The sequence below is a fragment of the Sphaerodactylus townsendi genome, linkage group LG01, assembly GCF_021028975.2.
Source record: "Sphaerodactylus townsendi isolate TG3544 linkage group LG01, MPM_Stown_v2.3, whole genome shotgun sequence".
NCBI lineage: Eukaryota > Metazoa > Chordata > Lepidosauria > Squamata > Sphaerodactylidae > Sphaerodactylus > Sphaerodactylus townsendi.
The window spans coordinates 75,265,861-75,278,727 of NC_059425.1; the positions used below are offsets into that span (position 1 = coordinate 75,265,861).

General features: G+C 44.4%; 1 protein-coding gene across 4 annotated transcripts in view; it reads right to left on the reverse strand.

The window, feature by feature from the left end:
* Positions 1–716: 716 nt before the first annotated feature.
* The window catches only part of LTBP1 (latent transforming growth factor beta binding protein 1), a 270,959-nt gene continuing 258,808 nt past the window's right edge, over positions 717–12,867 (reverse strand). For all 4 annotated transcript variants that reach the window (XM_048484134.1, XM_048484124.1, XM_048484115.1 and 1 more), the window contains 2 exons: positions 6,273–6,422; positions 717–1,723 (listed from right to left, as the gene is read on the reverse strand). In XM_048484134.1, coding sequence (XP_048340091.1) covers positions 1,554–1,723; positions 6,273–6,422 — 320 coding nt within the window. In that variant the 3' untranslated portion in view covers positions 717–1,553. The remainder of the gene's footprint in view (positions 1,724–6,272; positions 6,423–12,867) is intronic.

Genomic DNA, 12,867 nt, shown 5'->3' on the forward strand with positions numbered 1-12,867 from the left:
ATTCGCTTTATTTTTTTGTGTGTGTTTTTTGTGTGTGTTTTGCATCAAAGTTGTGCAGTGACATTGATTTGAATCTTTGCAGCTGGATTCAGGCACATGTGCATGGCTGTGTTCCTTAATCAACCTCCGTGTTTCCATTCCTGTGATCCCCTTTTTACCCCCACAAAAATGTTTGATGTGCCATTTTGTCCCCCCTCTCATTCCAGCACCATGTGCCTCCATTTTGGGATGCTTTATTTTTCAGTGGGGAAGGAACAATGCACAAACGTTGGAAAGAGTCCACACAGCAGCCCTGTCCCCTTCCCCCACAGTGAACTTGAAAACAGCCAAACTGACAGATTGCAATGGCCCTCATGGCAAAAGCTTCCATACAACCCTGGGGATGATCAATAATCAGAAAAGTAAAGTGTTTTCACAAATGCATGTGTGGCTGAGGATCTCCTGCCACCCACAACCAAGGCTGGATCATAAGGGACACCACAGCATGAGTAATACCCAGACAATCACCAGAAATCCACAAAAGAAATGCAAAATATGGACCCATGTCCATGCATACACCTCCCTCACTCTCCCAGTAAAGCAATGATCAAGGAGCCGTCATGGGTACAAGAAACAATTGCTGTCACAAACAGCGTAACTATTTAGCGATTATTTTATAAAAATTTGCATTAATAACTGCAATGCCAAATAAATGAAAACCGTTTAGCTACACATTGTTTTTCTAAAAAACGGTAGTTTTTATTGAGTTTTAATATACAGGTTTAATACGTAAGAGTAATCAATACAAAATCTGTGTTCAATTTACACATTCAAATGCAGACAGGCACTCAGATCTTTTGTTACGATGCACAAAAGGTATCCAATGGTCATCCTCTAGCAGCTTTGAAACGCAGCAAGGCAGGTCCTAAGGTATGTTAAGTGCAGTAAAAAGGCCACATGGACTACAAAATTAATATATAGGATTTCTCTCGATGATGTGTGCACTTCTTTAAAAAAAAGAAAACAGAGCCTGCTCCACAGGGCAGACAATAAGGAATTTTAAAAAGTAACTGGCCAATGTTCCAGACAAAGATGAGCCATTACCTTGTGTTTAGAAAATTGTTTCTATTGCAATTGCATCAAGGTGGGAAGAGAAGCGTCCAAAGAAACAGCAGACAAAGAACTGCTAAATCAACAAGTAATATAAAATATTTTCACAACTAATTAAATGTCAAATAAATCAAGCAATAGTTAAAAAACGTTTTCTGTTCAAAAAAAAATTAATAGCATAGTTTGCTTACTCGTATGAACTTTACTTATGAACACACTATATACTTCATTATTTCTTCCATACATGGAAAATGTGTCCATTTGGTCTGGCGCTTTAGTGAAGTTGATGTAAATTAACACATTATTTTTCATTTTTCCAAAGATATGTTTTAATACTTGTTTTCCATATACAGCCAAACTCTGGATTAGGAGCATCCTTAACTCAAGTTAAATATGCTTCTTTTCTTTTCTTTATACAGTGCAGAGTATATGGGCTTAAAGTTACATGGCAACTACTGCTTCTCTTATTCCAGTTCGCTGTCTGTATCTGAGTTCAGGGGTGTGCAGTAGTTAGGCTTGTCTGAAGGGACATAGCCAGGCAGACACACACATTTGTACGATCCTTCTGTGTTAATGCACTTGGCATTCTTGCAGAGAGACATCCTGTTATTTAGTTCATTACATTCATTCACATCTGGAAGAAAAAGCAAATAAAATCAATGATGGTAAAGTGCTGCAGTAGCCAGTCTGACCTGGTGACTACTTTGCCTAATTCTTGAAGGCTTACTTTAGCAAATTTTCATAGGTCCAATTCAGAAGATAAATATAACGGTATGAAAGTATTGCCTAACCAACATCTGTCATCACAGGGAGAATAATGCATTATGTAACTCATGTTTATGTCTATCTGCTGCACCCTGAAGCAAGCCATGGGCCTTGGCAAAAGATCAGAAATTATGAGATAACTTTGTAGTCTGCAGCTTCAAAAGGGTACTGGGTACTAAGGGCACTGGTTTTCAGTTTTACTATTCAGCATCATGGGGTAATGTTTCTTTGGTTTTCTTCAGGACTGGTCACTTAAGAAAATAGCAGAATTAGATTCTTGCCAAATAATGCCTAGCAGATCATCAATCTGATTTTTTTTCTTAATCCACAGAGAACAGCACTGTTATTGCTTGCCCACTGGACATCCTCTAGTAAATGGCCAAAGAGTGTTTACAAAGACTGTAAGTGTTTACAGTCTGTATGTAATCCTGTTCACAAATTTAAATTGTAAGCTGAAACAGCTATGAAAACAAGCTGCCATTTTGGAGCCGCTGGCAAACCACTCTCTCTCATCCTCAGCCTGCACCTGTGATATGTGGATAATAGCACTAGCCTGCTTTACAGAGCTGTGTGAGGATTATAGCAAGAATATGTGATATACTTTAGACACTGAAAGCATTATATAAATGCTTTAAAAATAAGTATAGTGACAAAGGAAAATATGTCTGTTATATTTCAATAGGTAAAATATTGGGCTGGGTCATAGGAAACAGGACAGGAAGGAACTCACAGAACTTCCGTTTCCTCCTCTCCTTAGCAGCTCTTCATGAACCCAACAATCTAATGCTATGGGCCAAGGGGAGCCTTGAGGCCAAAATACAATGTGGGACTGAGGGGGATACAGTGAGGAAGTGTAACTGAATTTTTGTTTACACAGGTTACCTTTCTGTGAAGTGCCCCTATCCGAGTCAATATGCCATTTGCCTGCTCGCTTGCCTCCTTGTTAATTTCCATGAAACCTCCATTTGGGAAGGTTGCCTGCCATTTTTTTTGGTGGTCATCTTTGGTCTAGCATTAGTTTGCAGACCCACTTCAGTTAAACTGGCTGACTGATAAGAAAAAAAGTGTCTGCCACGTTGAGCTATAAAAACTTTTCTTGCATGAGGCTAGGGAGGGGAGGGAGAAAAAATAAGATGGTGGCAGCTGAGGATGGAGAGATCAGGAAGGTCGGCAAGAGCTTTGTTAATGAACTCAGCCTTGTCAATTTCACTGGGTTCACCGCTGTAGCTATAGACCTTTACTGTGAAAATAAAAAGAAGCCCTTCTGATTGTTCTAAAATGGTGGCCCAAAGAATGGGAAGTACTACTCTGGTGTGAGCAGGGAGAGATGGGGAGGAGCAAGAAAACCTGAGGAAAGCTTAACACATGATGATCTCCTTCACCTTTCCAGTGAAGGGAGAAAAAAGGTCACACTTTGCGAGCTTTAGGAAGACTCCGAGATTCTCTGATTTGAGGGTGGGGTGACTGCTGATGAGGGGGAAATGTCTGCGTAAGTGAGAATCAAATGAAAAGGGAATACATGCTCAAAGTGAAGGAGACCATACTTGCATAAATTGTTAACAGTAATGTAAGTTATTTTGTCATTTTGTTCCTCGGCACTGCAGTCCCCTGACTAGCATGCCATTCTGTCAAGGAGATTCCATCCCATCTCTACCATCAGTTTTTCAGGAATTACCAGGGGTTGCTGTGGGAAGGGGAAGCCATCCTGTTTTGGACAACTATTTCTATTGTATTAACCATCTAAGAGTTAAAACAGGCACAGAAGTTCTAGTACTAGGCATACCAAAATACTGCAGTTTTGCTCATATTTGCCCCTCCCAAATACTACCTGCACTGGGAAGAGGAAGGCATTATTTCCCAGAAAATTTCTGCACTCAATTTGAGAAAGCTAACATGCAGACTACACATTTTGCACTTATTCCTCACCAGTACTCTGACACCCCTGCTACACTTGTGGCATCAATGCAGCCTGCTCAGACATTTGTGGCCCTATCTAGGAAAGTTGTATTCCTCCATAGAGCTCAAGGCAGCATACATAGTTTCTCTTTCTTCAATAACTCCGTAATTATTGACCAGTCAAAATGTTCCTTCCTTGAGCAAAGTGACTAAATGTGTGGTGGTTGGACAACTTCCACCTTTTCTGGTTGCAGTGAATGGTTTAGATATTTTTTCTGTGGTAGAAGATGGACAGAGGGAGAGTAACTCTGTTGGTTCTCTTGGATCTCTCAGCGGCATTCGATACCATCAATCATGGTATCCTTCCGGGCTGCCTTAGAGGGTTAGGACTAGGAGGGACTGTTTTGCAGTGGTTTCAGTCCTACCATTAGGTAGGTCTCAAAGGGTAGTGCTGGGGCACTCCTGCTCAATGCATTGACTTCTATTCCACCTTATTCCCTATGCCAGGGGTCAGCAACCTTTACCACCCAAAGAGCCATTTGGACCTGTTTTCCACAGCCCCGAAGATCTATGGAGCTGCCTCCGGTTCAGCCCCTCCACTACAACACAAGCCTTTATTGGCATATAAAACAGGACAAAATTTTAAAACAAAACAAGGTTAAGAAATACAGTTAAAATTACTAATTTCCAGTATAAAATTTGCAACAGTTTCACAAAAGAGTACATCAGAGCTGTTCAGGAGATTGGGCATCTTATAACACTCATGCCACTGAGAACATTGCAAGAAAATGGAATTCATGTATTTCATGCGTATCTTATTGTATTTAGGGCATAGAAACAAAGAATGGTCAAGTGTTTCAACCGTAGTCATATCACATGAACAAACTCTTTTAGAACGTTCCATATTCTTAAATCTTCTCTCCAGCAGAGCTGATGGCAGCACATTACATCTTGCAGTAGCCAAGGCTCTCCTCTGGGCGGGATTTCGGAATCGTAAGCAGATTTAAAGATATGCTGCCAAGCAATTCCACGCTCGCATGGGATTAATAATGTAGTCGGAGAACATGCTGTCTTGGCAGCAACGAGTCAAATTATGAAAACCAAGATCCAAGAGCCTATTCTTAACTAGTCTGAAGGCTTCCACCTTTGTGAGCATAATGAGTGATTCCATGTGTCCAATAGCTTCAACCTTTCTAAAGATCAAAGTATATCATTCGGAAATAAAGTGAGCGGAGAGCAGAGAGGGAATATAGCTATTGGATCCCACTAGAAAATGTATACGCAGCCAATATTTTATGGCCCTTATCCATGCCAAGGTTTCTAGAGGTGTGTGGCCCATCCCCAATGCAATAAACGCAGCATAAGGCACACATCTAGGGAGCCCCATTAGTTTCCGAAGGAATTTGGAATGTAATAAATTAAATGATTTATTTATTGCCAAAATCCAAATGGGGGAACCGTACAGTAGAAAGGAGCCAATCCTAGCCTCAAAAACCTTCAAAGCCGCAGGAATGTATTGATTGCCTTTACTGTAAAAAAAGCAATATATTGCAGTCATGTTGGTATGTGCCGAGGTAGTTACTGCTAGTCGCTGTGAGGACCATGACAAATTATACCTATAGTAAATGCCAAGGTATCAGAAAGATTTGACCTGCTCAATTGTGTGGCCCTTAATTCGCCAGGACGTGGGCTTCCAACTCTTAGCAAAAATGAGTGCCCCTCCACTAACCTTTCCTTCCAGCGCTGGGAAATGGAGTCACCAGGCAGGAAAACCCCCTCTGCCCGATGGAGCAGGCAGTCGCCTGCTCCGTGGGGCAGAGGGGGGATGGCGGCTGCGGGGATAGCAGAGGGGGGATGGCGGCTGCTCTGGAGGGTCATGCCCACACTACCCTCCAACCTCCAGGGGTCGGAGGTTGGCATGGGCATGTTCCTCCAGCCCTCCAGAGCAGCGCGGGAAGGAGAGGTGTGTGGAGGGGACATGAAAAGCAGCTCCCTCAAGCACGGAGCCGCCTCTGGTTCGGCCTCTCGACTCACCTTTCCTTCCAACACTGCTCTGGAGGGCTGGAGCGACATGCCCACGCTACCCTCCGACCTCCAGGACACGTGGAGCCACAGTATAAGGCTGAAAGAGCCACATGCAGCTCTGGAGCCGCAGACCCCTGCCCTATGCTGTTTAACATCTATATGAAACATACAACACTATGAGGTTGATTAATCTGGGAATAATGACAGGCCATCAAGTCTGCATAGCAGAATATCTTTTGAACTACTATCTACTTAGTCTATTGAACTACTATCTACTGGCTCTCTGCCAGGAATCTCTTTTGAGCAACCCCTTTGAAATGAGGGAAATGCCTCTTCAGCTCAGTTGGGCTGATGGAAATGCCCTTGAACCCGGGATCAGAAACACTGAACCAGCAGACCTGATCCCCCAAATTAGAGATGAAAGGGGGCCTCTCTGTCTGGTATGCTGTGCCTGTATGTGAATGGCCTGTATGCAAAATACTGTAATATACTCTTACCAACACATGTCATTTTGGCCATGTCCAAATGGTAGCCATCAAAACAGTCACAGGTATACCCTTCCTGGACTCTTACACAGCGTCCATTTTCACATCCATTCAGAATGCCACATACTTCTGCTTGCAACTCCTCAAAGCTGTTCAGGAAACCTGGGAAGAGAAACATTTGCACATAAATGAATTCAAGAGTTACTGGAGATCCCTCGTCAGACTTCCGCCTCCCTTGGCCCAACTCTCTGGCCACGTGGGGGGCTGATTTTGCGCCCCCCGCACATGACCTTGGTTGGAAGGAAGAGAAATTTTTCTCTTTTTCACGATACTAATAAAAGGAAACATTTCTTCACGCAACGTGTGATTGGTGTTTGGAATATGCTGCCACAGGAGGTGGTGATGGCCACTAACCTGGATAACTTTAAAAGGGGCTTGGACAGATTTATGGAGGAGAAGTTGATGTATAGCTACCAAATTTGATCCTCCTTGATCTGAGATTGCAAATGCCTTAGCATACCAGGTGCTCGGGAGCAGCAGCAGCAGAAGGCCACTGCTTTCACATCTGAATGTGAGCTCCCAAAGGCACCTGGTGGGCCACTGCGAGTACAGAGGCCTCTGCCCCTGCAGCTCTACAGCATTGTTTGGAGTCGGTCGCTGGTTGGTTGAAGCAGAGTAGGTTAAAACTTAATCCAACAAAGACGGAGGTCCTCTGGCTGGGCCGGGGGGAGAGACCAAGGGAATTCCAGCCGCCTATATTGGAGGGGGTCGCTTTGGCCCCGGCATCCCTGGCTCGTAGCCTGGGGGTCCGCCTGGACTCTGCCTTGTCAATGGAGAGCCAGGGTGGCCCATATTACCCAGGTTGCGCTTTTTTCATCTTCAGGCCTGCGGCGGTTGGCTCCCCTATTCTCTCCCAGAGCCGACCTGGCCACTGCTTGATCCATCACGACAGTCACCTTCGGCGGTTAGATTAATTACTGTAACTCGCTTTACGGCTGTGAATGGGCCTTCCCTTGCGATTGATCCGGAAGTTGAAGCTGGTCGGTCCAGAATGCAGCGGCACGGCTTCTGACAGGTGGTGGTGACTACTTAGACCATATCACCCTGTGCTTTCACGCAGCCTGCACTGGCTCCCAGTGGAGTTCCGGATGCGCTCTTCAAGGTAGCTGGTAACAACCTTCAAGGCCTTACTGGCGGCATGGGGCCCTCATATCTACGGGACCAAGCATCACCCCTATATGTCCCACATAGGCCACTGCGCATAAACCGGCAGTGGCAGAATTGCTGGTGACCCCTAGCCCGAAGCTGACGTCATGCTGCTGGCCTCGACCCGGGCCGAAGGCGCTTTATGGCTCTGGCCCCAGCCTGAATGTGGAATACCTCTCCATCAATTCGAGCCCTGCGGGATCTTGGCGAAGTTTCGCCAGGGCCTGTAAGACAGAATTATTCCACAGGGCCTTTGGAGAGGGGCGGCCGCAGTCTCCACTGCCCCCCACTGAAAGCGCTGTCGAATTTTCATCTTTATTGTCATCTTGGTTGGGCCTGCTATGACTCCATCTGGGCCCACCTGTTCCCTCCCTTCCTTCTTTCATCTTTTCCCTTGCTTTTAGCCTTAGGAACGGGCGCCTGTCTGAACTGTTTTATGCTGTTGAATGGCTTGGATCGTTTAAATTATATGTAACTGCTGCCGGAGTTTTAATGTTTAAGTTATGTTATTGAGCTGCTGTTAATAACAGCCATGTTGTTGAGCCGCCTCGAGCCCTCCGGGGAAGAGGCGGCCTATAAATCTAAAATATAAATAAATATAAATAAATAAATAAAATACAGCAGGCTCTTTCTTATGTTTTTATGTTCTTAAGGAATGGTTGCACCCTAGGGTGATACGCCTCTGCATTTAAGCAATGAGAGTTAAAAATGGACTCTCAAGTTAGATTCATTATCTTGGATCCAGCAATGCACAAATGAAAACAAAAGGACTTGGTACAGTTCTGGTTACCCAAAATCTTGCGAAGCACTCAGTGCTCTCCTTCCAATGGATACAGAATGCAGCAAATTTGACTCAGTGAAAATGGCTACTGTGGCTACTTTTCCCTTGCATTTCTGTTAGCGTGCATGTGGAAATGCTATGCTGGATCCAATCCATCATTACCAGATGTCAGCAGCTTCCCAACATCTGCTAGGGGGGGGGATATGCCAGAAGTATCCTACACAAACAGTCACTGTTGACCATCTATTAAGTTTTAAGGACATACTAGAAACAAGGTTTCTCTGGTTCCCTTGGAACACCCTTGGTGGTATACCATAAAAGTAGCCCAAATTCAAAAGTATGTTTCTGAGAATGGCTTTTCCTAGTTGGATTATGCACACATCTAAAGACATGACTATATATTATGTTGACCATTGTGCATTCTTAAACCAAAAGGTAGAACAACAATTTTAACAAGAAGCCCACTTTGGACGCTGAAAATTGTTCTAGCTCTCTGCTGGCCCTAATTCTCCTCTTTGTGGGTAAACAGGGTTTACCAGGTAGTAATTTCTCAGCTTCACTTTTGTGTGAAACTGATTACATGGATGCATTTGAGTATGGATTCCAGCATAAGTCGGATAAAGAAACAATTCTGGTCACCATGATGGATGACCTAGGTTGGAAGGAGGATCAGGGTGAATTAACGCCCCAGGTTAACCTGATCTTGTCAAATGCTAAGCAGGGTTGGGCCTGGTTAGTATTTAGATGGGAGAACACTAAGGAATTCCAGAGTCACTATTCAGAGGAAGGCAATGGCAAACCATCTCCGCTAGTAACTTTCCTTGAAAACCGTATGGCTCACTGTAAGTCAGTCGCAACTTGATGGCACTATACACACACACGAGAATAATCTCTAAAACAACAGACTTCTAGAGAAGCAATAACTGAAGAGAACTGAAGATGGCTGTCAAACACAATTGATAGATCATCTAGGTATAAAATGAAAGCAATGCATGATTTCAAGGCTACTACTCCCATTTTGATCTCCATAAAGTGATCTTGTACACTGTATTCCAAAACATTAATTGATATTAGGTCCTGTGTTCACCAACATTAATTTTTCAGAGGAAAACACTATGATGTTTTTTGATATCTTGTGTAGTTAGAGAGATTAAAAAAACCTTATTAAAATGTCTTTGATCTCTAAAAATGGGAAGAATCATTGGATATTTCAACAGGAGTAAACACCATTAATCATGAACCTAAGAACTCTCTTTTCCTACTAAGAGAACATAAATGCTACCAAATTTCTTTTCAGTCCTAATTCTCTAAGGGATAGAATGAGTTGACAACCCACTTCCAACCAATTGGCACCCAGGACTCAGCCATGGAAATGAGTCCTGTGAGGCGATTGATTGGTAGTGCCGGGCCCGGTGGGGCAGTGGCGGCTTGCCACCTGTTGCCTCACCGAATCCAGAACTAGCCTCCTCATTCCCCCACTCGCCCTCTCCCACCCCACAAACACCAATCCGGGCCTGGCAAGGCATGGGCGGCCAGCTGCCCTCCTGCCTGGTCTGGCACAAGCTTCCCCACTCTCCTGCTTGCTTTCATCCCCAGAGAACAAGCTGTGGCAGTGGGGCAGTGACAACAAGCCATCCTCTCTATTGGGGCCAGTTCCAGTCCTCCCAGTACTCCGTGCACCCTCCCAACTCCTCAGACACCAAGCCAGGCCTAGCAGGACAGCAGTGGCAAGCCACCTTCTCATCTGGCCTGGCAAAAGCCCTCCCAGTCCCCCACACATCTCCCCACTCCCCAAACACCAAGCCAGGCCCAACAGAGCAGTTGGTGCAAGCCACCTTCCTGCCTGACCTGGCAAAAGCCCTCCTAGTCCCCATGTACTCTCCCCACTCCTCAAATACCAAGCCACCTGCACCCAACGGAGCCCTGTGAAAAAAAGGAAGGGAACGAGCCCTCACCTTGTCTTTGCACCAGTCCCACAAGGAACACAAACACTTCTTTCCCAGCTGGCTGAGTTATAGCTTCAGCCTGTCCCTCCAGGAGCACCAAGAAAGAAGAGAGGGCAGCTTGCCTGGAAATGCGTGTTTTCCAGCCAGTTAGCCAGCAACTCACTCCTGCATACTACCAGCCAGCCTCCTTCCCTGGCCACCCCCAACCTGATTTAGCATACACTGAGTCCCTTCCTCACCTGTCCCAGCCTGCAGGGTGGAGCCAGAGAGGTGCTTGGCAGCTGTGTCACCACCTGCAATGGAGGAACTTGGTAGGGGCGCAGACTCCACCAACCTTTGTTTGTTGTTGGGATAAGAGGGAAAGAAGGGCAAGAAGGCTCTTGAGCGGAGGGGTGCGACGGAGGGTGGGGGCAGGAGCCCCAGTCCGAGATGCACTGATGTGGGAGGAAGAAAGTCCATCCTGGCTGCTGCCATGGGCTTCCATTGCAGGAGAGAGGGCAGAGGAAGGCAGCCTTTGGGTCCCAGCACTATTGAATGGGCTTTGCTGGGTGTAAACTCCGCTGACCTCCATGAGGCACCTTCAAGACAAAGAGTGCAACCCTAAAACAGGTCTATTCAGAAATAGATCTGGCTTGCACCCATGAAAAGCTTCTCAGGATTGCAGCCTTGAGGAGGGTAGATGCAGCTGGCATTCGGGGTGGGGGGAGGCACAAGGGGAGAAGAAAGGCAGGAGGGTTTGCCCGCTTCAGTGGATGCTCTTATTCCCAACTGTTTTTCTTTCCTGCTAGTGTGATAATAATGACACATACAAAAATACATTTTGGTAAACTGTTGATCTAATACAAGTTAATAAGGCCATTGCTAACTGTCACAGTATATACAGTTTACTTCAAAGGGTGTGACAGCTTGTTTAAATTATATTTGTTGGCTGCAGTGCTGTTATACAACACAGCTAGTGATATTACAAAAGACAAAGACCCTACTAAGCAAAAAGCAAGGGTGTTCTTATTTTTTTTACTAAGTTTCATTTAGAGCATGATGAAATTTTAAAATAAACAAGGTGAAACTTTTCATGCCTCCTAACATGGTAGCAAGCATACTATGCAATCTGCTTTAAAACATTTTATTTCTATGTCTAAGAAATATTTAGACCAAAACAGAATGGAGGGGGAAAGGAGAGTCTTCAGTTTATCTGTATAAACATTGCAAAAAGGTCCTAATAACGCCATTTTCCCACACTACATATTGAAGCTCAAGTAGTTTAACCAGCAAACTGAAACCTCTGCTATTGGTAACTGAATCAGGAATCTCAGGGAGAAATGTACATATTTCCACCCAGCATTGGAGTCACACTGTGAAACCTGCCACCAACAAGGACTTAATTCTGAGTATATATGCTTAGCGCTCTCTATGAGAAAAAGCTGGAGAAACCACAGAAGCCGCACACATGTGCCATGAAGCTGTAGGGAAGCAGGAAAAAACCCCACTGCCCCATTTCATCGAACTCAGCACAAACAACCCATGTGGATACACCCTATCTTTCTAAGCCTTGCAAGCCCACCTCTAAGCTGAGCTGAAGTAACTCCCTAAAAGCACACAAGAACCTATCATGTGCTATCCATGGGTTATATTTGGCGGTCTCCTTTCCTCTTTTCAACAAAATATTTATTAAGGTAAGGGACGATTTATTGTGATTTGTGTTTTGGATGTATGAACTGACATACACCAAATTGAGCGGAGTATGATTTACTGTAATTGGCAGTGGATCTCCAAGGGCTCAGGCAAAGATCTTTCCCAGCTCTGCTCCCTGAAATTCTGTTAAATATGGATCCCCAACTTTCTGGGGGCAGGTAGATCTTAAAGGACCAATTTTCATTCTGGGCTGTAATGGGGTTCTTTTCTCTCAGCAGATGAGGGATAGGTTTTCATTGGATGACAGGCTGGTAGCTTGATGCCTTGAATCCATTGCCCTATGTCAAGCCAAACCTTTACAGCTATAATCGATACAGTTGTGGCCTGTTATTGCACCAAAGAAGGGTTGTCTCCATTCTTTGCCCAGAACCCAGCCACCCATTAAATGTGGGAGCTGCAATTACACAAGACAGAAACTGAAACTGGGATTTTGCATATGTAATGCATGTGCTCTATCAACAGCTAGACCCTTCCCCTGAAGGCTCTAAATTGAACCCCAAACACATAAAACAACTTTAAGGAAAAACACTGTAGTTTAGCTGCTGTTTAACAGCATTAGGCAAACTAACTTATTTTCCCGATACTTTCTCTTTCATCCATATGACTATATACTATTACTTCCTGTATGGTATTTCTGTATGGTACTTTGCAAATTTTCAACAAAGCTGCTATTTAGCTACAGCTCAACTCAAAGCGCTGTTTTAATTAAAATCATATGGCATTGAAATGTTTGAACCTTATACAACTGAGTTTGTTCAGCATTCAGAAGAGATGAAATCATTAGGTTGGCTTCTGCCGAATGTATCTGTATAACTGCCAGTAAAGAATGCAATGTACAAAAGCATTTACAGCTCTTTTGTCTTGCATGCACTTATTTTTCTTTTATTTCTCTTTATGTGATGTGACATGTTAACCAAATGCAAGAGGAAGAGATCCTCCAGCAAAAGGGAGGTAATAAGCAATATGCAACTGGAATGGGAAA